This window comes from Arvicanthis niloticus, chromosome 9 (genome assembly GCF_011762505.2).
Source record: "Arvicanthis niloticus isolate mArvNil1 chromosome 9, mArvNil1.pat.X, whole genome shotgun sequence".
Taxonomy (NCBI): domain Eukaryota; kingdom Metazoa; phylum Chordata; class Mammalia; order Rodentia; family Muridae; genus Arvicanthis; species Arvicanthis niloticus.
In genome coordinates this window covers 13,022,817-13,045,710 of record NC_047666.1, presented here as the reverse complement: position 1 = coordinate 13,045,710, position 22,894 = coordinate 13,022,817, and the positions used below count along the sequence as shown (strand labels likewise).

General features: G+C 45.5%; 1 protein-coding gene across 1 annotated transcript in view; it reads left to right on the top strand.

Annotated features, from left to right (window-relative positions):
* The window catches only part of Usp39 (ubiquitin specific peptidase 39), a 29,201-nt gene extending 12,190 nt beyond the window's left edge, over positions 1-17,011 (top strand). Inside the window, exons 6-13 of the mRNA XM_034512244.2 lie at positions 748-973; positions 4,238-4,315; positions 6,985-7,052; positions 7,661-7,849; positions 10,131-10,273; positions 13,844-13,979; positions 15,953-16,039; positions 16,538-17,011. Coding sequence (XP_034368135.1) covers positions 748-973; positions 4,238-4,315; positions 6,985-7,052; positions 7,661-7,849; positions 10,131-10,273; positions 13,844-13,979; positions 15,953-16,039; positions 16,538-16,585 — 975 coding nt within the window. The 3' untranslated portion in view covers positions 16,586-17,011. The remainder of the gene's footprint in view (positions 1-747; positions 974-4,237; positions 4,316-6,984; positions 7,053-7,660; positions 7,850-10,130; positions 10,274-13,843; positions 13,980-15,952; positions 16,040-16,537) is intronic.
* Positions 17,012-22,894: the final 5,883 nt, after the last annotated feature.

Genomic DNA, 22,894 nt, shown 5'->3' with positions numbered 1-22,894 from the left:
AGGTTATGGCTCCTAAGTTTCCAGGTAATAACAGGTGGACTCTGTTACTAGGCAGTGCCAAAATTAAACACCTTGGTTGCATTTGCATTTCTGTCCTCCCCTCTTCCCCGCCTTCCCTTCCTCTTTTCTTCCTTCCTTTCTGTGTATATGTATGTGCTGTGTGGGCATGCACGTGTGCTAGTGCATGTACGGGTGGAGTCCAGAGAAAGGCATTGGATTCCCAGGAGCTGGAGTTATAGGTAGTTCTGAGCTGCCAGACACAGGCCCTGGAGGCCCTCTGCAAGAGCAGGATGCAGCCCTGAATACATTTTTTAAAAGTACTTTTTATGACTGTTTTTTTTTGTTTGTTTGTTTATTTGGTTGGTTCTGTGGTTTTGTTTTTGTTTTAAGCCTTGCTCTGTATCCCAGACTGGCCTGTACTGACTACATCATCCATCCTGGCTTCACACTTATGGTAGTTCTCCTGTCTCAGCCTCCCAAGTGTTTGGATTCCAGAGTTGCTCTGCTTTTCTTTAAAGTCGTTCCTGCTGTACATGTTCACTAAGTGTTTGTCAGCCTTTATTTTGTGGGACTCAGTGAAGGACATTTTACTGAGCTCCGGCAGCATTTTCACAGGGTCAATTTCTTTTGGACTTTTTAAGGCCATCCTAGGCCTGTCCCAGGCTTTGTCTGAATGCTAGCTGCAACAGCTTGGTCCCAAGGGGTCCTGCAAGGGGCTTTCGGGTAACTCGAGTGCTTGATTTCCAGGCTCTGTCTAATGTTCCTCCTCTTCGGAACTACTTCCTGGAGGAAGACAATTATAAGAACATCAAGCGTCCGCCAGGGGATATCATGTTCTTGTTGGTCCAGCGTTTTGGAGAACTGATGAGAAAGCTTTGGAACCCCCGAAACTTCAAGGCACATGTTTCTCCTCATGAGATGCTTCAGGCTGTTGTACTTTGCAGCAAGAAGACTTTTCAAATTACCAAACAAGGTGAGAAACAAGTCACCTTCCTCTCTCTGAGTTGAGGACAGCATATCAAGACCGATGAACACATTCATTTTCACTTTGCAGTGAATCCTGATAGGAACAGAAGAGACTATTCTATGGATAGTGGGTTGGGCTCTTCATTCTTTTCTGATCAGTGGGGTCCTGTGCAGAGAAACCGAAGATTGTAGCTGAATGAATACAAACTGTTTGATTTGACAAAATCATGGTATTGCTATGGGAAAACCTGGGCAAGCGCCTGTTGTTAGTGAGCAGCTGCCACCTCTGATGCTCAGGGAAGTGTTGCTCACGCTCCTCTCTCAGAGCTCAGTTCCGACTGCTACTGAGTGATGTCCCCACTTATCAAGTACCACATCACATCCATTTGTTCATCCTTTTGTTTTTGAGACAAGGACTCACTCTGGAGCCCTGACTGTCCTGGAGCTCACTGTGTGGACCAGGCTAGCCTCAAACTCCAACTCCACTGTCTCTGTCTCCTGAGTATTGGGTCATCCTGTACTTTTCTTTTCTTGCTGAGTTTTAGAGCTGATAGGGAATGTGATCGTTTTCTTCTAGGAGCTCCCTGGCTAAATGGGGAAGGTTATTGTACAGGAAGGCAGTCAGAATGTGTTAAGTGCTATCATAAGAGAAAGCAGAATCTCCGTCTTGTGGGAGTATAGAACAGACTTAGCTGAACATCTGGGAAGAGTGCTGAGTGTTAGGTAGAAGAGGAGGAGGTGGGTTGGCAATAGACATGCCAGTCAGGCAGGCATGGAGGTGCCAGTGTATAGGTCGGCGTGCACAAAGTGTCTGGTACAGAGAGTAGGTAGTCATATCTTGGATTCCAGGGTCAGTGGAGAGCCATGGTGTTAGATGGGAAGGAGGATTTTTCCATTTATGTGTCTTTGTAAGAAGATTGAATTATATTTTAACAAGGTTGAGAATTAGTTGCCACAAAAGTGTGATGTCAGATCTGTGTCTGAGAAACATTATTCTGAGCTGGGCACGGTGGTAACTGTGTATAATCCCAGCACCTAGGAGGTGGAGACAGGAGTTCAAGGTCACCTTGAGCTCCATGAGGTCTTTTCCCCCAAATCCAAAAACAAAATAAAAACTCCATTATTCTGATAAATTATTTAAAGAGAGAGAAAGTTTATTATTTTATGTGTGTATTTTGCCTGTATGTATAAATCTGTGTATGAAAGTTTATTATTTTATGTGTGTATTTTGCCTGTATGTATAAATCTGTGTATCATATGAATGCCTGGCACCTGAGGAGGCCAGAAGAGGGTGTCAGATTCCCCACAGACTGGAATTATAGACAGCTGTTAGCTGCCACGTGGGTACTAGGAAACAAACCTGGGTCCCCCTGAAAGAGCAGCAAGTGCTCTGAAGTGCTGAGCCATCTCTCCAGCCCTCTCTACTCCCCACACCCACCCGTCCTTCCTTCCTTCCTTCCTTTTTCTTTTTTCTTCCTCCTCCTCCTCCTTTTAAAAAAAAAAAAAAAGAAGAAGACAGGGTCTCCCTGCAGCCCTCGCTGTCCTGGAATTTACTGTGTAGACCAGACAGGCCTGGAACTCACAGAGCCACCAGCCTCTGCATCCTTTATGCTGGAAATAAAGGCATGTGCCACCATGCTTGTCTAGTAATGGCTTTCAGAGTCTCAGGTATTTAAGGAAAGGAGCACTAAGCAATGTAGATAAGGAGCCGAGACTCTCGGGGTTTAGGATAACAGAGAGAGTCACTTGGGGATGGACAGTGTATATTGATCAGAACCCCATGATTGCTTCCTGAATGAGCAGAAGTTACTGAGCCATTTGAACCTAGTGTTTCAGAGTTTGCAGAAAGGCCAGTAACACCTTACCCTTGAATAGGGGACAGCTACCTCGTGTGCTAGGACCGTCATAGTGTTTCAGAGTTTGCAGAAAGGTCAGTAATACTTTACCCTTGAACAGGGGACAGCTACCTCGTGTGCTAGGACCGTCATAGTGTTTCAGAGCTTGCAGAAAGGTCAGTAATACCTTACCCTTGAACAGGGGACAGCTACCTCGTGTGCTAGGACTGTCAGATTCCAACATCTAGGCCCACAAGTCATTTTGTTTCTGAACCAACTCGGAGGTTGTTTTGGTTTTTAAGATTTGTTTTATTTTTAAATGTGTGTGTGGGCGGGTGGGTATGTGCTTATTTGTGCAGGTGTCCGTGGATTCTAGAAGAGGGTGTTGACTTCCCTGTAGCTGGGGTCACAGGTCGTGGTGAGCAGTCCACTGTGGATGCTGGGAACTGAATGTAGGTCCTCTGTACAAACAGTGGGCTCTTTTTTGTTCTTGTGTCATAAGGCTGCAACAAGATATGATATTTTTGTAGAGAAATATATTTTGTGTGCCATAGATTGTTGTATCTATCAGACTTCCCTTTAGCTTTTGACAGCTTTGCAAAGTTAAAAGCTTATTTGGTTAGAGAGTTGCAGAAAAATCATAACCCTAAGAATAAACTTCCGCTTACCTAGTTTCTTCTGTCATAGCACAGTTTGTGTTGTCAATGAAGCCCAATTTCCTCCAGTGTCTGAGACCTGGGTATTGTTAGTGCTTAGATGTATATGGTGTTTATGGAGAAGTTTTTGCTGTGGTCATTGTAATTAAATAGTGTGTGTGTGGGAGTGGAGAAAAGTGATTTTTTAGAGTTGTCAGGCCTTTGGAGTCAGGTAGATGAAGTTAAAGACCATACAGTCTTAGAGATTTTAACTAGATGAGCAGAGAGGAAGCAAATGAATACAGACATTGGGGGAGAAAGTAGCCGTTACCCCAGAAATACTTGAGAGGTAGCAGTTAGTCTCTTCTTAGGCACTCTTATCATGGGCCAGGAATGTTTCTTGTTCCCAGCCAGAATCCTTTGTTCCACAGTATATGTAGCTGCCTTTTTAATACTAGCACCAGAAGTCACCTTCCTGAAACACAAGAGTCTTTGTAAGATAGGGAAGGGAGGAAGTCAGAGCTACTTTGGAGAAGTGGATATTACAAGGTCTTCATTCATTGCTGTCACAGGGTGATGAGATACATTCTGGGACAATGACAGGGTCACCAAAGTACCTTGAGAGAAAGAGAAGACTGAAGAGTCAGCTTGACCTTGAGGAGTTTGGGTGTTTGTGGTCAGGTAGAGGAAGATGCACAGAGTACGTGGGATGTGGCTGGTGGCTGGAGAGCATGAGGAGGCCAGCCAGTGCATGGGTACTGCCCCTGAGTTTCAGCATGTTCCTCTCTTCCTTTTTCCCAGGGGATGGAGTTGACTTCCTGTCTTGGTTTCTGAATGCTCTGCACTCAGCTCTGGGAGGCACCAAGAAGAAGAGAAAGAGTGAGTCATGATGCTTGTCAAGGGAGCCCTATTTTCTTTTCTTTTCTTTTTTTTCCTCAAATTTTTACAATGTCTGTCCATTTCATTTGTTTCTTTTTTCGGAGACAGGGTTTCTCTATGTGGCCTTGGCTGTCCTGGAACTCACTCTGTAGACCAGGCTGGCCTCAGGACCGGCCTGCCTCTGCCTCCTGAGTGCTGGGGGTAAAGGCGTGCGTCACCACTACTGCCCGGCTTGTCCTCTTCATTCTTACCATTGGGGTGGTGGAGCAGGTGGGGGTTAGCAGGTATCATACTCCTGTCCTCACTTTGAGACAAAGCTGTTCCGGAGCTCAGGTTCTTGTTTTAGTTTCCTCTGTGTGCAAATGACTCCAAGCTCCTGATCCTTTTGCTTCCCACCTCCCAGATGTTGGGATTACAGGCGTGTGCCTTAGGCTGCACTAGACCTGAATAGACCTTGCTCTGTCATTTGTTAGAATATGGTTATATTCTTAGCCTATTTTTTCCTAGTTTGTTTTGTTGTTGTTTTATCTTTTTCTTTCTTTCTTTCTTTCTTTCTTTCTTTCTTTCTTTTTTTTTTTTTTTTGTCTTTGAAATACAGTCTTGCTGCACAGCCTAGACTGGCTTGGAATTTCCTGATCCAGCCTCTCAAATATGGAGATTACAAATATACACCACCTTGCCTGGCCCAGTGAATTTTAAGCAGAAATTCCTGGAAGATACTGTGTTAAGTGAAGTAAGCCAGACAAGTCATGATGGTGTTATCGCTCCAGAAGTGATCTTCCAGCAGCTGAGAGTAGAATCCTGGTTACCAGAGGCCCGAGGCTAGATGGGCTCAGATAGAGGAGTTAGCAGGAAGATGAGCTCGCAGGGTTCTCTGACACAGTAGAGTACCAGTGGTTGACAGCTACTGACTGGATACTTCAGTGCAGCTGGTAGGATTTTGTTTTGAGCACAAGGGAATGATAAATGTTCAGAGATGGCTATGCCAGGTAGCCTTAGCTGGTCCTGGTTGCACTCTGTGTGCATTTATTGAAATAGCACTCTGCTCCATTAATAGTCCTCCCCTGCTTAGATTAAAGTTTTATTGACTCAGTGTGCCTGCATGAGCTTATGTTCTCCACACGTGTGTGGTGCCAGAGCCCTAGAGACCAGGGTGGCTGGCGCAAGCCTCAGGAAAGCGCATGTTGATGTGGTGGTGGTGTGAGGGTTCTATCTGCATGTACACCTGTGTCCCAGAATCTCATGGTTGTGAGCCATCATGTAGTTGCTGGGAATTGAACTCATGACCTCTGGAAGAGCAGTCAGTGCTCTGGCTGAGCTATCTCTCCAGCGGCTTGTTTTTGTTTTTTTGAAACAGTGTTTCTGTCTAGTCCTGGAACTGGCTTGGACCACCAGGCTAGCCTTGAACTCACACAGATCACCTGCCTCTGCCTCCCAAGTGCTGGGATTGAAGACAAGTACCACCACCCATTGGTCAAAAGATTTTTTTTTTTTTTTTTTTACAGTTTAGAAATGGATATAATTATGCCTTAGAAATCTAGATGGTTCTGCCCTGTCTGTGAGGTGATCCATGTTCATTCTCTCAGGTCTCTAACTTGTGCCTCACTGGGATTCTAAGAGCCCGTGAGCTTTGGGTTTTTGTTTATAGTGTTGTGTTAGTCACGTCTCTTGTGTCCTGTGTGGGTTCCATATTGTCTCCCTTCAAAGGCATTAAGTGATTATAAGAAATTTCTTGGTTGAACTACTTTTCACTGTGTGTGTGTGTGTGTGTGTGTACGTACTGTGGAGTTCCAGAGGTGAAGACTGCCTTATCCAACTTTTTAACATGTGAGTGCTGGGGTTCAAAAGCAGGTCTTCGTGCTTGATGGAAAGCTCTGGATTGATCAAACCATTTCCCTCTGCCCATTTTTCATAGTTTAGTTTGTTTTTTGTTTTGAGTCTCATGTGACTGAAGTTGCTTTTGAACTCCTGATCTTCCTGCTTCCTCTTCCCAAGTGCTGGGATTATAGGTGTGAGCCACCACACCCAGTTCTGTGCTCAGTTTTGACTGATCGATAGTTTTAGAAAATATTAAGTATTTTATGTGTATGAATAGTTTGCCTGCTTTTTGCTGTGTGTTTCATGTGTGTGCCTGATGCTCTCTGAGGTTGAAAGATGGCATTGGAGATCCTGGAACTAGAGTTATGGGTGATTGTGAGCCACCATGTGGGTGCTGGGAATCAAACCTGGGTTCTTTCTGTAAGAGCAACAAGTGCTCTCAGCTGCTGGGCCAGCTCTTCAGCCCTCATGCTCGCTCTCACTCTCCTGTCTGTCTCTGTCTCTCTCTCTCCTCCCCTCCCTCTCTTCCTCCATCCTTCCCTCCACCTGTGCATGTGTATATGTTTAAGCTGTGTAAGTCACTCATTCATTTCAAATGCACATTTCCCATTTTTCGTGACGCAGCCTGATGGTTGAAGAGTGTCCTGTGGAGGAGGGCTTCTGTAATTACTCAGATAATTATACCATCGCCACGGTGGTAGCTGGTATAAAGTGAAGCTTCTATGCTTAGAGAGAGCTTGAGTCTTATACCAGGAGATTCTTGTTTACACCAGAAACTTAGAAGTTGGGAAAGTGTTCTTGACTTGCTTTCTGGCCTCACAGACTTCGTATTTTTCTTTTTCCTTGCACAGCTATTGTGAATGATGTTTTCCAGGGATCAATGAGAATTTTCACCAAAAAGCTTCCTCATCCTGACCTGGTGAGTGTCTAGAACAGAGCCTGATATAGGCTACCTCGGGGTGGGAAAGCACCCCACAAGGAAGTTACACAAAGCACTCACAGTTCTGGCCTTATTGTGGTAATGTGCTGTAACTTCAGAGTTAGTGGTTGGTAGTCTGTTGGCTAAAGTGGTCTGACCACTGAGTGCTACTGGTAAGTTTTCCAGAAGGTTCAGCAGAGCTTCTTATGTAATCTGAGAACTTCTAAAATAGTCTGGCATATAAATAAAACCTCTCAGAAGGTGGATAGCAAATTTTTCTTTAAAAATTAGTCTATAAAGTAATGGGTTTGACTGTCGTTTGTAAACACGTGTCACTATACTTAGTTCTAATTACTAATCAATCCCCTCTTCTATTACCGTCCCCTTCCCAATGCCCTCTTCCTGATAGCCCGATTATCCTCCTCCTGTTTGACAAACCCCTTTCTAGTTTCATGACCACACACATAAACACATGTGCCATCAGTTTTTGAATGAACATTGTCTGAGGCTGGTTGAAGATGTGAGTACGTCTCCCACACAGGACACCATGTCCTCTGTGGGTGAGCTCCTTGATGACGCTCCTCTTTCCTCTTGTCACTCATCTCTAGCCAGCAGAAGAGAAAGAGCAGCTGCTCCATAACGACGAGTACCAGGAGACGATGGTGGAGTCCACGTTCATGTACCTGACGCTCGACCTTCCCACTGCCCCGCTCTACAAGGACGAGAAGGAGCAGCTCATCATCCCCCAGGTGCCACTCTTCAACATCCTGGCCAAGTTCAACGGCATCACAGAGAAGGTAGCTGTCCTGGCCTGCTCTTTATCCTCCTCCCCACAGTGTTAACAGCAGGGCCTTGGAAGCAGACTCAAGGCAGGCGCTCTCCAGACGAGGTGTTCCCCAGACGAGGTGCTCTCCAGACGAGGTGCTCCCCAGCGCCCACATTGCTTATACTTACTCAAGCCTCCCAGCCCCTGGTGTTTAACTCTTAACTGTAGAGCTCCTTCTCACATGGCTCATGCCTGCCTCTGAGGACTGTAGAGAAAGGTGGGAAAGGTAGACGTTTGGAAACTAAATACAGAAATCTCATCTTTTAAAAATTATTATTTTTATTCTGTTTTGTTTTTTGAGTTAAGGTCTTATCTAGCCAGGTTAGCTTAGAACTTACTGTGTAGAACGAGCCTTTAACTCCTGATTTGCCTTCCAACACCCAAGTGCTGGCTTACAAGTGTGGGCCACCATTTCCAGCTCCGACAATTATTTTTGATTTGTCTATTTTGCTCTTGTTTTTTGTTTCTAATATGGGTCCTTACCCATAAGGACCAGATTGTTGGGGCAGTACTGGGAATAATGACCCTGGTCTGTTGGGAAGTTGTCTCCTGGGGTGGAGTGGGGACCCTGTGCTCTCGGTCACCCTTTTGCAGTGGTGTTTCTCTCTCCTGAGCTGGAGGGCAGTGTAGATGCTGTACCCTTGCTTTTCTTGCCAAGTCGCTGTTTTATTTTACTGATGTTTTAGAGGAAGCCCAGACCCCTTCCTTGGTAAACGTTTCTCCATTTTCTAGACACCCTTCTTCTAATGACTGCTGTTTGGAAGGGAAGCAACCTGTAGTCCCTCAGTAGCCGAGTCAGAAGGGAGTCTCTTTTGCTGTCTTGTAAGGTCATTGTCCAGATGGTTTTGAAGTAGGCAGATTCTAATTTTTAATCAGTGTTCTCTTGGGTGTTAGTGAGATGGCTCGGCAGCTAAAAGCACTTACCATGTAAGCCTGGAGACCCTCGTTCAGTGCCTGCAGCCCACAGTGGAAGGGAAGAGCAGACTCCTGACAGTTGTCTTCTGGCCTCAGATGTGAATTGTAGCATATGCATGCTCACATTCACCCAACATTTCTGTCTCTCTCTCTGTCTCTGTCTCTGTCTCTGTCTCTCTCCCTCTCTCTCTCTCTCTCTCTCTCTCTCTCTCCCTCTCTCTCTAACACCTGGTGTGCGCACACACACACCCTAAAATGAAAATATTTTCTATTTTCTTGGGCAACTTGTGGATCTCTGGAGAGGTGTGTTTTTATCCCTTCAAACTCAGTTCAGAGGGAAGCCTGTCTGGTGGTTCTCTCTGGTAATGAGTCTTTCCTCCCTGTCTCTTAACTAAACGTGAGCCTTGGCCTCTCGTATGCTAGGTAAGTAGTCTACTGGGTTACATCCCCAGACAAGGATAAAAATTTGTATTAAGAAAAACTATTCACAGTGCTGGAAAGATGCCTCCGGGATTAAGAGTGTTGTTCTTAGAAGAACCTACGTTCAGTTTCTAGCTCCCACGACTGTCTGTAACTCCAGTTTAGGGGAGCTGGCTCCCTCTTCTGGCATCTGTGGGCACACATGGTTCACAGACAGACACAATACCCATACACATAAAAGGAAAAGCACAGCACCTCAGTGTTCACCAGCTTTACACCCCTTGGCCTAGGCAGGTGCCCTGGCCCTGCCCTTTTTCCTTGGGCTATGCAGAGTGAACTTATAAGACATGTGACCCACTAGTCTGCTTACACAAGCCTGGAGATTTTTTTCTCAGATGTGCGCTTGGCTTGCGATAGATACATCAGTGCCTCCTGTGTGCTGAGCACAGGTTTTCCATAGAGCTACACCCCAAGCCAGGTCTGTAACATAGGAGGCTGTGAGACGTTGACAGCCACCTCCTTTGGAATACTGAGGGTACTTCACTGCTGCTGAGTCAAGGCATTGTTCTCCATTTTGAGTAAAGTAATATCTGTATGGTGGAGATTCAGCCTTTAACAGACTTTGCGTTTGCCTGAGCCCACACAACTGTGATACTAGTTGCAGCAGTATGATCATATACTGGCTGACACAGCCTATTGTTGAGGTATCTTACTTAGTGTTTGCCACACTGCTAATCTTAGCCTCTTTTGTGATTTCTGAAACTGGGTGTCTTTTGAAGTCTATGTGTGATGCAGAGTTATGTTTAAAAACCAGGACAAAGGTCTAGCCCCCATTCCGGTACCTCCTGAGTGCTGGTGCCTGTTCTAGTAAGTATCTCCTGAATGCTGGCTCTGATGTCATCAAATTGTCTTTGTAGGAATACAAGACTTACAAGGAGAACTTCCTGAAGCGATTCCAACTCACCAAGCTGCCTCCGTATCTAATCTTTTGTATCAAGAGATTTACTAAGAACAACTTCTTTGTGGAGAAGAACCCAACAATTGTCAACTTCCCGATCACGTGTGTATCGCCCTGCTTCACTGTGGTGGGGTCCCCTACCCTTTTCTTTTTGAGACAGGGTTTTAGGTATCCCAGGCTGTCCTTGAACTCCTGCAACTCCTGCCTCAGCCTCCCCAATCTGTAGCTGCCACATGTGGCCAGGATTTTGGACATCCTTCCATGTTGTTTCTTTTGGACTAACTTGGTTGGGGATTACAAGAAACAGCTTCCTACGTCACAGACATGAGGGGCTTGCTAGAAGGACGCACATATTTCCGTGTCCCTAAAGGTGGATGCTTCCCTAGATCCAGCCACTTATTTATGTATTTGCTTATTTGAGATTCAGTCTCATGTAGCCCACAGTGACTTTGAAGTCACTGTAACCTAAGATGACTTTGGACCTTTGATTCTCCCGCCTCCTCTCTCCCAAGTTCTGTAACTGCAAGCATGTGACAGCACACTGTCATAAATTGCAAATTTTAATATGGGACTTTTTAATTTACCCTGCAGTTGAGTTCTCATGACTGTTTTGAAGGAGCCAGAAGGATACCAGATGGTTTTATTGGCTGCCTTCTAATTCAGAAAGACCTCACTAGGATAGACCATTGGTTTTCAGTTCTGAAGAACCAATGTTTTAATTTTTTAATTAAATTTAAAATTTTGTATGTGTATAGATATTTTGTATGCATTTATGTCTGTATCAAATGCATGCCTGGTACCCACAAAGACTAGATGAGGGCATTAAATTCCCTGTAACTGTAGTTGTAGACACTTGTGAACCCCTTGTGGGTTCCAGGAATCAGTCATATTCTGGGAGAGCAGCTAGTTACTCTAACTGCTGAGCCATCTCTCCAGCTCCAGGAGACAGTGTTTACATGATCTGAAGAAGTTCTGAGAATGTGGGGAAACCTCATGGCAGTCTGACAACGAGTGTGTGTCAGCATGTGGGTGCTGAGGTTGGACGAAGGGCAGTGTCCAAGGCAGATTGCAGAGAGGAGGCTTTGCACAAGCATATGATGCTCAGGTCAGAAATGGCTGAGATGCGGTCAGCTTTCTAGTGACAGGCAAGTGTACATTGTGGTCTGTGTAACACAGTTTGGGGCAACAGTGGACAGGTGCTTCCCTCTTGGACTCTTTTCCTCCCATTTCCTCTCACTTGCCCCAAACCTCTATATTGCTGAGATTCATCTGAATTTTATCTTATTTTTTTTTCCTAAAATTTGGAGACAGGATCTTGTTATAAAACTCAGGCCTGGTCTTTGCTGAACCTGTGAATCTGTGGCTCAGCCTCCTCAATCTTGGATTATAAGTGTGTGGCAGCTGCCATGTAGATTCCTTAGTGAGGAATACAAAAGACTTTTCTTTTTTAAAAGAATATTATACAATTTTTTAAATTTATGTGTATGAATGTCTTTTTTTTTTTTTAAAGATTTATTTATTTATTTATTTAAGTACATTGTTGCTGTCTTCAGACACACCAGAAGAGGGCATCAGATCCCATTACAGATGGTTGTGAGCCACCATGTGGTTGCTGGGAATTGAACTCAGGACCACTGGAGGAACAGCCAGTGCTCTTAACGGCTGAACCATCTCTCCAGCCCATTTATGAATGTCTGTTTACTGTGTGCATGTAGAGCCCATGGAGGTCAGAAGAGGGCATTAAGTCTTCTGGAACTGGAGTTGCAGAAGGTTGTGAACCATATAGGTGTAGAGAAATGAACCTGGGTCCTCTGCAAGAACAGCCAGTGCTCTTAACCTCTGAGCCATCTCTTCAACTCCTCTTTTCCCTCACACCTGTTTCCTGTTCTTTGCCACCATCCTGTTTGCATGACAGGTAGAACAAAGAAAGGAACACAGAAGCCACCTGTCTGTTCTCTTTAGTGGGACTCCAGAAGCACTGTCTTTCAAATCCCATCAGTCAGGATGTATGTCAGAGCTAGTCTCTTGTGAGTTACCACCATCACCAGTGCTCCTGAGAGGGAAGAGTGCTTCAGCTCCAAGGGGGCCGCTGCAGGTGGTGCTTGTGTTCAGTAGCTGCTGGAACTTCTTACCCTGCTAGCTTTTCTTTGTGGGCCTGGAGTGTGTTTATCTTCTTCCCTGTTTGTGCATTTGTGCATCTGGGAGTTGTGACTTGAGTAGCTTGCCCTTTTGAAAGCTTGCTCCAGAGAAGTTAGAATACAGGAGGTCTATTCTTAGAATAGGACTCAACGACTTCTTTATTAAAGGAATCACTACATTTTATTTATTTTGTTTATGGGTTTGCACTCACACCTGCATGGATGTTTGTGAGCTTTGGTACATATTTGGAAAACTGAGGACAACTTACAGGATTTATTTTTCTTCTTCTACTGTGTGGATCAAACTCAGGTCACCAGGCTTGCGTGGTGAACACTTTATCAATTGATTCATTTCCCTAATTGTTTTTTAATTTAAAAAAAAAAAAAAAAAAAACCTTTATTGAGACAGAGTCTATACATAGTTTTTCTGGATCTTGATATGTAGGCCAGGCTGACTTTGAACTCATGGAGAAGATTCTCCTGCCTCTTCCTCCTGAGGAATTAAATGTCGGGCTGAAGTTTATTTTAACATCATTACAAGTGACACAGATCATATAAGTAACAGAGGCACAAAATGGAGTTTATTCAAGGTGTCTAGACTAGGAAACCAGCACTGAAGAAAAAAATGGGTCCAGAAAGTATACATCACTTTATGTATATGAGTTCATCTTTGTCAGCATGTGTTTGTATACCGCATGTGTTTCTTGTGCCCTTGAAAAGCAAAAGGTGGTGTTGAGGGACTTTGCATAAAAAATAAGGGAGAGAGAAACTGAGGGAGACACTGTGTGTTAATCTCATCTATGCAGGCATTCACGTCTATCTGTATGTACACACAGGAACAGAGGGCAGCTAGCTCTCTGGACCCATTTTTTCTTCAGTGCTGGTTTCCTAGTCTAGAAGCCTTGAATAAACTCCCATTTCATACCTCTGCTACCTGGGTGAGCTCTGTTACTTGTAATGATTTTGCCTTTGACTTCACTGAAAAAAAAAAATAAAAGAAGTAAGGTCCTTGAAAATAAAAAGGCTGATGGTTTGCCTAGTTTTCAGAGTAGGTAGTTACACTGATGGCATAGCATGTGGTCAGTCTTCTTCCTGTAGGGTGCCTAAGGGCAAAGGATGGGTGCTGCCTAAATCCTGGAGCTTCAAGGTGGACTCCCAGGTAGGCTGGTGGTCAAACCCCTGCTGTCTCAGCTCATTACTCCCAGGGCAGACAGTGGAGTCACATTCCTTGTGTAACCTGCTTAAATTCACAGCTGTCATGTGACAGCCAAGCTTTCCGTTCAGACCCAGGTGAGCAGAGACCCTGCATTTTGGCTCCTAGACATGATTCTAAGGGGTGTTTTCCTGATAGAAGCAGTCACTGTTGAGAAATGTAAACTCAACTTATTGGAACTCTTTTGGCACTGCAAACCTTCCCAGAGCTAGGACCCTAAAGCAACAGTCAATAACTCTGTGGTTCATTTGTTCGTTTGTATGGGACATTTCTCTAACTTCACAGCCATGGTCTGATTTACTTATTTACTTTTATTTCCAGAAATGTGGATCTGAGAGAATACTTATCTGAAGAAGTCCAAGCAGTCCACAAGAACACCACCTATGATCTCATTGCCAACATTGTGCATGATGGCAAGCCTTCTGAGGGCTCCTACAGGATCCATGTGCTTCATCATGTGAGTGGCCGCTGACTGGCATGCACAGAGCTGCAGAATAGGTGTTCCTGTGGTGACCTTGAGTTTGCTTGCCTTTTTTGGAGCCTGGCTTCAGAGCTCTGTTTGATCTAGAGGCAATGCCTTAGATATTCGTTGAAGCTTTCTGAAGTCCTGATTGCTGGTCCTGCCCCAGCACAGTTACAGTAGACATTGGTTTTCAACTGGAGTAGAGGCTAGGGATGCAGCTACAGACCCTACAGTGCTGTTACATCCTTACTTAAATCCTGACAGTGATGCTAGTTAATTGGGAGACTCTGCTTTAGATTATGTGGATGTATAATAAAGTGTTAGGTGTTTTGAAGTTCTCCTGGAGATTCTGATACCCAGCCAGGGTTGAGAGCCTCTATTCAGAGTCAGAGCCCCTCCAGAGTGGGCTCAGCCCAGCAACAGTGGTACCATCTCGGGGCTACTTAAAATGGCACAGTCCCACCCCCTTGGGACACTTCATTATTTAACAAGACCCTTTGATGTGTTTGACATTAACATTGAGAAGCTTTGGTTTAGAGACTCTTGCTTTTGGCTGTCATTGTTTTTGAGACAAGCTCTCATGTTGCAGACCAGGCTGGCTGAGAACTTGACACAGTTCCGCCCTCAGCCTTCTAGGTACTAGGATCACAGGCATTACTACCATGCCTAGCTGAGCTAAAACATCGTAAGAGTGTATCTAAGCTGAAAACAAAAGCATACACAGGATAGATTTACAAACACAGGATTTAGTGTAGGTCGGTGTAACTTGGTTAATGTCTCTAGGACTAATGATTTACTGTCCTTAAAGTGTAGTTCTCACATATAAGGAAACACTAGGCTTAGTGTTTGAGGACTTACCTGAAGCCAGTAACATTGAGATTTGTGGTTAGATACTTGACCTCAAAGCCTGTGTTCTTAACTAATCTTAGAACCAGAAAGGGACTTGCTTATGTGGGCCTACACTTTATCTGTTGTCCCTATATTTTGAATTTCAGAGTATCTGTAATATATGCAACATCTGTAATCTATCATCCCAGCGTTTTCATTTGTTAGATGTCTGCTATGTGTCAGCATTAGTCCAGAAACCTTTCCCAGGCTTGCTCATGCAGCATGCTGTGAGGTAGTTTGGCTGTGTTGGCATCACTGGTGTGCAGACCAGGGGAAACACTGTAGGTGATGGGCAGTGTCCACCAAGATGCCTTCACTTCATTCTTTGTTGTTGCTTTCTCTGGGATGAGGGTATGGGGCTGAGGAGAATGTCTACTTTTAGGTTCTTTAGGTTTTTTTGTTTTGTTTTGTTTTGTTTTGTTTTTTGTTGTTTTTTTGGTTTTTCGAGACAGGGTTTCTCTGTGTAGTCCCGGCTATCCTGGAACTCACTCTGTAGACCAGGCTGGCCTCAAACTCAGAAATCCACCTGCCTCTGCCTCCCAAGTGCTGGGATTAAAGGTGTGCGCCACCACCGCCCGGCTTCTCTTTTTCCTCTTAAGTGGCACCTAAATTCCTTTTCAGAAGGGTAGAAATGGGTCTGGGGCTTTAGCTCAAATCCAGTGTGCACAAAACCTTAGGCTTGATTGCAAACACCACGTAAAAAACTGGGTATGGTGACCACACTTACAATGCTTGCACTCCCGAGGTAGAAGCAGGAGAATCAGAAGTTCAAGGCTCTCCTTGGCTAAAGAGAAAATCTGATGCTAGACTGGGTTATGTGAGGAACCCTTTCATACAAACTCAGAGAAAGGACAGAAAGGAAAGCAAAATGTTTGGGACTTCATTGTACTTCAAAGACTCCTCCACAGGAACTGAGGATGCCTGAACTGCTCGTTGAATCAGGTCTAGCCAGGGTCTACGCATCCTCGTGACTCTTGTTGATATTTAGAGGCCTTTCTGATGTTTCCGACTCTTGGCTGTGATCTGCTTTACACCTCTGGTTTTGGAGCGCAGTTAACCCAGCTTTATGCTTCGTGCAGGGGACTGGCAAGTGGTATGAATTACAAGACCTCCAGGTGACGGACATTCTGCCGCAGATGATCACGCTGTCTGAGGCGTACATTCAGGTGGGTGTGGGCCGCGCAGGAAGTGGAGCTGCTGTAGTCTTGCTTGCAGGCCCTGGTGCTTTGAGTGTAAGGGGATCAGATTATGTGGCTCCAGAAGGCAGTCAGACTTTCATAGAGGAAAAGTATGGAAGCCTGTCAGTCAACAAGTGAGCCAAGAAGTGTTTGTGGCCTTGTAAGCTTAGCAGGGATCTGTATTCCAGTTCTGGGAGGGCCAAAGCTGTCTTCTGACCTTTGTGCAGTGTGCATGCGCATGGCAGACACATACATACATGCAGGTGAAACACTCATACACATTGAATAATAAATCTGAAGAAGGATGGAAGAAAAGTTGAGGGTGGGCGGGAAATGAGAATGGACTGAAAAGGACTGCTGTGGAAGGTGCGGCTTGTGTTTGAGACGTGGCGCGTGTATTGGGCACGTGTATTGGTGTCGTGCTGTCTATTGTCTGCGCAGAATAGTTAATGACTGACTGAAGAGATCACTTTCCATTTCTGACAGATTTGGAAGAGGCGGGATAATGATGAAACCAACCAGCAGGGGGCTTGACTGCCTTGTCTGGGCTTTGCTCCCAAGGGCTATGGCTGAAGATGGTAGATAAATACTGAAGCTGTGGCTGAACATGGACTGACTGCAGGATTCCCGCCCCAGCCCAGTTCTTACAGATTCTGGCTGCATCAGCATGAAGGAGCCTGTCTGCCTGGTGTCCTGCAGTGTCTGTCTCGGGCTGTTCTCTGCAGCACACTGTGGTCGACGCCCCTTCCCTCTCAGCATGAGCAGGCGGAACTCTTACAGATGGACGCCTTACTTGAATTGCTGCAAGAACAGATAGTTCATGGAAACATCAGGTCTTGAGACTCTAAGAGTAAACATGAAGTCAGCAGTGCTCTTCTGTCATAGGTAGTGGTTTCCTGTAGTTCCCTTCATCTCCTCGTGGGACTTTGGGGGTGGATTAAATACCCTCCTGTTTTTAAACCAGGCTCTTGTTTCATATGTCTCATTTAGGCTTGTTAGAGTTTCGTTTTCCTTCTTAACCTTATACACTCTGTCTGTAGTCTGTCAGCTGTGGGTACCATCTTGTCCTCCTGTCAGTTTGTGGGTGGTATGTCATTTGGGGTGTATTTGTCTCTAAGTGACAAAATAGCTGGCTAAAAATGATAGGTTATTGTGCCTACCCAAAAGGCTGACAGTGGGTGACTTGGGACTGTGGTGCCCCCACCCCACCCCGCAGAAGGCAGAGAAGTGGAGGAGCTAGAAAGCGCTGCTTGCAGCATTGCAGCTTGAGCAGGTCTCGGCCAGGCCAGGCCAATGGGGAGCCCGAGGCAGGGGCTGACTGGCAGAGGAATTGGGTGGAAATGACTTCTGTGGAGCTCAGTCACTGAGCAGTAACCTGGAGGGTTTGAGGCCTTGGGCACGCTGGCGCGGCAGCAGGAAGCAGGCGGCTGATCACAGCAGCTCTCTTGGACTTGGTTCCTTTGGTTTTTTTCTCCCCACCCCCACCCCCTTTTCTCCTTTTTTAATTTTAGAGACAGGTTACTGGTGTGTAGCCTCATCTGGCCTCTAGCTTAGCATCCTCCTCTCTTAACCGTAAGAGTGCTGGGATTACAGACCACCATCCCCTCAGCAGGTTCAGTTGGCCAGGGACGGCTCAGCAGATAAAGAAGACACAAACAAGCCTGATGACCGGAGTTCAGTCTCTGGTTCCACATGGTAGAAAGGACCAACTTGTGCAGAATCTCTGACCCCCACGTGTGCACTGTGGCACACTCAGGCCCCCTCCCACACTAAATAAAAGTAATTGGGAACATTTTGAAATACCATGTTTGCAATGATGGAAAACACCTGCAGGTATTGACTTGGAAAGGTTGGGGCTGGGAACGGAGCTCAGTGGAGAACACTTGCCTGTCGGCACCAGACCGTGTGCCCTGCCCTAAGCGCTAGGAAAGGAGATTAAAGATAAAAAAGATAAAAGCTGGGAGCTGGTGAGCTAGCTCAGCTGGTAAAGTGCCCACCTTACAGCATTCAGTCCCCCAAACTCATGAACAAAAGAAAGAAAAGCCAGCATGGCATGCCTGCTTCTAATAAAGGGACAGGAAGACAGGTAGCTCCCCGGGGCTTGCTGGGCTAGTGAGAGATGCCATCTGAAAGGCAATGTGAACAATGCATGAGGAAAGGCAGCTGAGGCTCGTCTCTGGCTTCCATATGAATAAGCACTCAAACATGCACACTACCCACACAAGTGTACACAGACATGCACATACATAGTAAACACATTGGAGTGCATACACGAAGATGGATGTGGTGGCACATGGCTGCAATCCTAGCACCTGGGAGGCAAAGGCAAGGGGACTGTGAGTTAAGGGTATTCTGTGTACACTGTTAGACCCTTTCAAAAACCAAACAAAAATGCTGGGTTGCTGGATTGTTTGGGGCTTTTGGTGCTGGGGACTTGAACCCAGGGCCTTGTGTTTAGGCAAATGTTCTGCCTGCCACTGAGATACATACCCAGTCCTGGAAAAGTAGAAAGGAGCAATATAGATTCCAGAGCAACTTGGGTAAGATCCATATTCATCCTCCTACCCAGTAAATCTGCTGTGTATTTTCACATATGTGCGCATAAATGTTTTGAAAAGTATATAGTAAAAATGCCTGTGTTGAGGCTGGAGAGATGGCTCAGTGGTTTAAAGCTGCTTAATAGCTAAGCAGTTAATGGTTGTTCTTCTAGAGGACCTAGGTTCAAATCCCATCACCCACCCACTTGGTAGCTCACAACCATCTATAACTCCAGACCAAAGGGTCCGATGACCTCTTCTGGCCTTTGTGGGCAACAGACACACATGATGCACATACATACAGAAAAAAAAAATGCCCATACAAAATAATCAAAACAATTTTTAAAATGGCTTGTGTTGACAGTTTAAAATTTAGTCATTCATCATAAACCATAGACGAAATTGTGTTTCTCAGTGAATGAGTTTTGGCTCCAAATAATACTGTTTTCATCTGAAAGTAACTCACGGTCTTTCTACATAGCTCTGGCTGGCCTGCAACTCACTCTGCAGACTAGGCTGGCCTTGAACTCATGGAGATCTGCCTGGCTCTGGAGTACTGGGACTAAATGTGTGCACAACCACACTTGTCTCAGTCTCTTCTCAGCCTTTTGTGGTGACCATTGACTCCTCTTTCCCTCTGGGAGTGGTTTACAAACTCTGTCTTATTCTAAGCAGAGGTGTGTATGCGCGTGCGTGCGTGCGTGCGTGCGTGCGTGCGTGCGTGCGTGCGTGTGTGTGTGTGTGTATGCGCTTGCACGCGCGCCCTTCGCAAAAGTACTGCTTGTCTGGACTATTGGCTGCTTTTCTGTGTTGACATTGCTCCAAGACTCTAACTTCTCTTCACCTCAACGTCTGTGAAATCTGTTACTGTTGTGTCCCCAACCCTGTGCTCTCAGACCTCACCATGTCGGCCGCAATGAATTCTGACCACCTTGATGGGCGTGAGTTGTGGCTGCTCTTTTGCAACACACCATGGGCTCTCTCTGTGGTACACCCACCCTCAACAGCTCTTCCTCTTCCTGTGTGACTCCAGGGGATTAAAGGCATAGCAAATGCATGTGGAGGTCAGAGGGCAATTGTGGGAGTGAGTTCTCTCCCTCCACCACATGGCTCCCAGGGATCAAAGTGAGGTCATGAGCCGTGGCAGCAGGTGCCTTTCCCCATCGACCTTGTTTGCTTTCTAATGCTGTAATGGTGGCCAAAAAAGCTTGGAAAGGAAGGGGCCATGTTATTTGGCTTACACATCTTGGTCACAGTTCGTCGAGGGAAGCCAAGGCAGAAACTAAAGCAAGAGGCCATGGTGGAATGCTGTTTACATGGCTTGCTCGCCGTGCTTTCTCGTAAACCCAAGGCCCCTTGCCAAAGTGTCACACTGCCCACTGTGAGCCAGCGCCTTCATCAGTCATTAATCAAGAAAATGCCTTCACAATTCCATTATAGGCCAACCTGGTGGAGGCAGTTCTTCAGTTGAGACTCACTCTTCCCAGAGGACTCTAGATGTGTCAAGTTGACCAAAAGCCAGCCAGCATGCTCACTGAGCCATCCTGCAGGCCCCACAGCTCCCTTTATGTTTCTTTTATGATTTCAGCAATTTTGGAGACTGAACCGAGGCCATCATGCATGTAGTGTAGTTTAGTGCATACATACCTCTAAACTACAGTCTTGCTGCCTTTTTGTTTTTGAGATTAGGTCTTAAAAAAAAAAAAAAAAAAAGTCTTGGACTTGTTAAACAGCTCAGACAAGGCCTTGAACCTGTAATCCCCCTGCCTAAGCCTCCTTAGTTTCCCTTCCCTAAGGCTGTGAGGGTGGCAGGATTCTCTGGTTTTGAAGACTGAGTCCTTTCCTGTTGAGCACTGATCCCACTAACTTTCCTAAGGAATTAATTAGGGTTCTCTAGAGAAACAGAACTATCATATAATCTATCTATGGACCCATACATACACACACACACACACACACACACACACACACACACACACGTATATGTTCATTAGATTGTCTTATACAATAAATACAGTTCAGGCAGTCCAACAATGCTGTCTGCATCTAAAGAGCCTGAACTCTGAACCCTGTGGCCGTTTAGTCCACAAGGGTGGATGCCTCAGTAGTCCCAGTCAGGCACTGAAGGCCTGGAGGACTTCTGAAGAGCTGCTGGCCTTCATTGCAATTGGAAGCCTAAGAAGTTCCTGTGCTTGTGAAGGATGGGGGCAGTGGGGGCAGCGGAGAGGGAGTTGATGCATTTATCAGCCAGGAGTAAAAGTGAAAATGGCTGAGATTTCTCAGACTTTGGTTCTCATGTCTGGGACACAATATTACTCTCCCTGCCTTCAGGCATTGGCTCATTAACCCTCTTTCCCTCACCTGAGTGTCCTAAAGAAAACAACGACTTACAAGACAACAATCTGTACACTTGCAAAGTATCTATTGTAAAGTTCAAGTCTAAGGCCAAGGTTTTGCATCTCATCCACTGCTGTCTTAGAGCAGGGTGAGCAGAAAGCTTGTACCAGCGCTTAGGTGGTGGGGGTGGAGCCAGACAAAGGGTCTGGAAGGGCAGAGAAAGCACTGAGCTCACTGTCAGAATACCCAAGGAGTTACGGTACCCTCTTCGGACTGATGAGATTGTGGGTAGTGGGTCTATTTGTTTGTAGTTTCTAGATTTTCTATAACAAATGTAGTTTTTTGCAATTAGAAATATGACAAAAGTTTTTTAGCTATACATGTAAAGGGACATGTGTGGCATTTAGATCTTTATTTAATACTGAAGGTGGATTTATTTGCCTGTTTAAAAGATTTATGTATATGAATATTTTGCCTGCAAGCATCAGGTGCTTCCTGGTGCCCATGGAGGTCAGAAAAGGGCATCAGATCCTCTGAAACCATGGTGGTGAGCCATCATGCGGGTATTTGGAGTCAAACTCAGGTCCTCTGCAAGATAAAAGTGCTCCGGGCTGCTGAGCCATCTCTCTAGCCCCACGTTTACTTATTTTGATGTTTTGGTACCTTCAGCTTAAGTAAGCTTGTGGGGAAAAGTAGGCAGGAGGGAGACCATGCTGGAAGCCGAGATTAAGGAGGAGATGCGGACCTCTGCTCTCTAAGGCAGAGAGAGTGGTGGCCTGGCCCTGCTGACATCAGGTCGAGACTGTGACTCTTGCCACCTCCTAAAAAACAGTGTTTTCTTATTCTGCACAGGGACCAGGACTTTATTAGCTGTGACTCAGGCATTGTATTACATGAGGACTGGTCCTCAGAATGCACAATCCTAGATGATCTTAGATAAGCGTAGACATGGATTCACCCTTAGGATTGTAAGCTTACATAAAGACAAGAGAATCTGTCTCCTCTTTCTGTGCCCACTTGTTTTCAGTGCTGGGATAAAACCCAGGGTCTAGAGCATGCTAGACTAGTACTCTACCACTGAACTACCTTCTCAGCTCTAGAAACTTTTTCATCTTAGCAGCCGAACACCTCCAATATGGAACCATAATGACAAGAGCATGTGGTGGCCAGCCTCGCCCAGGTCAGGGATTTCTTAACTTAAGAGAAATTGATTAGTATCATTATTTGTAAGAATATAACAGGGGGTGGGGGGTCATATGTGCCATGGCGTAAGTGTGGAGGTCAGAGGATAACTCGGAAGTCAACCCTCCCACAACCATAGGTTCCAGGGATCAAATTCAGATTATCAGGTTTGTGCAGGAAATATCTTTACCTGCTGAGCCATGTCCCTGGCCTAGTTTCCTGATTTTTAAATTAAATGTGTGTGTGTGTGTCTGTGTGTGTGTGTGTTTGTGTGTGTGTGTGTCTGTGTGTGTGTCTGTGTGTCTGTGTGTGTGTGTGTTTGTGTGTGTGTGTCTGTGTGTGTCTGTGTGTGTTTATATGTCAGAGACAAATGGAGAGGTCAAAGGCCAACTAGAAGTTGGTTCTGTCCTTCTACATTGTGGGTCTTGGGGACCAAATTCAAGTTGTCAGCCTTGGTGGCAAGCACTTTTACTCACTGAAGTGTCTCACCAGCCCTTCCTGATTTTCAAATTCTCTTTTGAAAGAACACAAACTGAAGATTTCTTACGTCCTTTTTTCCTCTCTCCCCTCATTCCTCCCCTTCCCTTTCTTCTTTCTTTTCTGTTTTTTCTTTCTGTCTTTTCCTTCCTTTCCTGTCTTATCTGTCTCTTTCTTTTCCTCCCTCCCTCCCTTCCTTCCTTTTTCTCTTTTTCTCTCACTGTTTCCACCAGCCTCGAACACTAACAGTCCTCTCGCTGTGGTCTCCTAAGATCTGAGTTTGTAGATAAGAACCACCACACTACCAGTA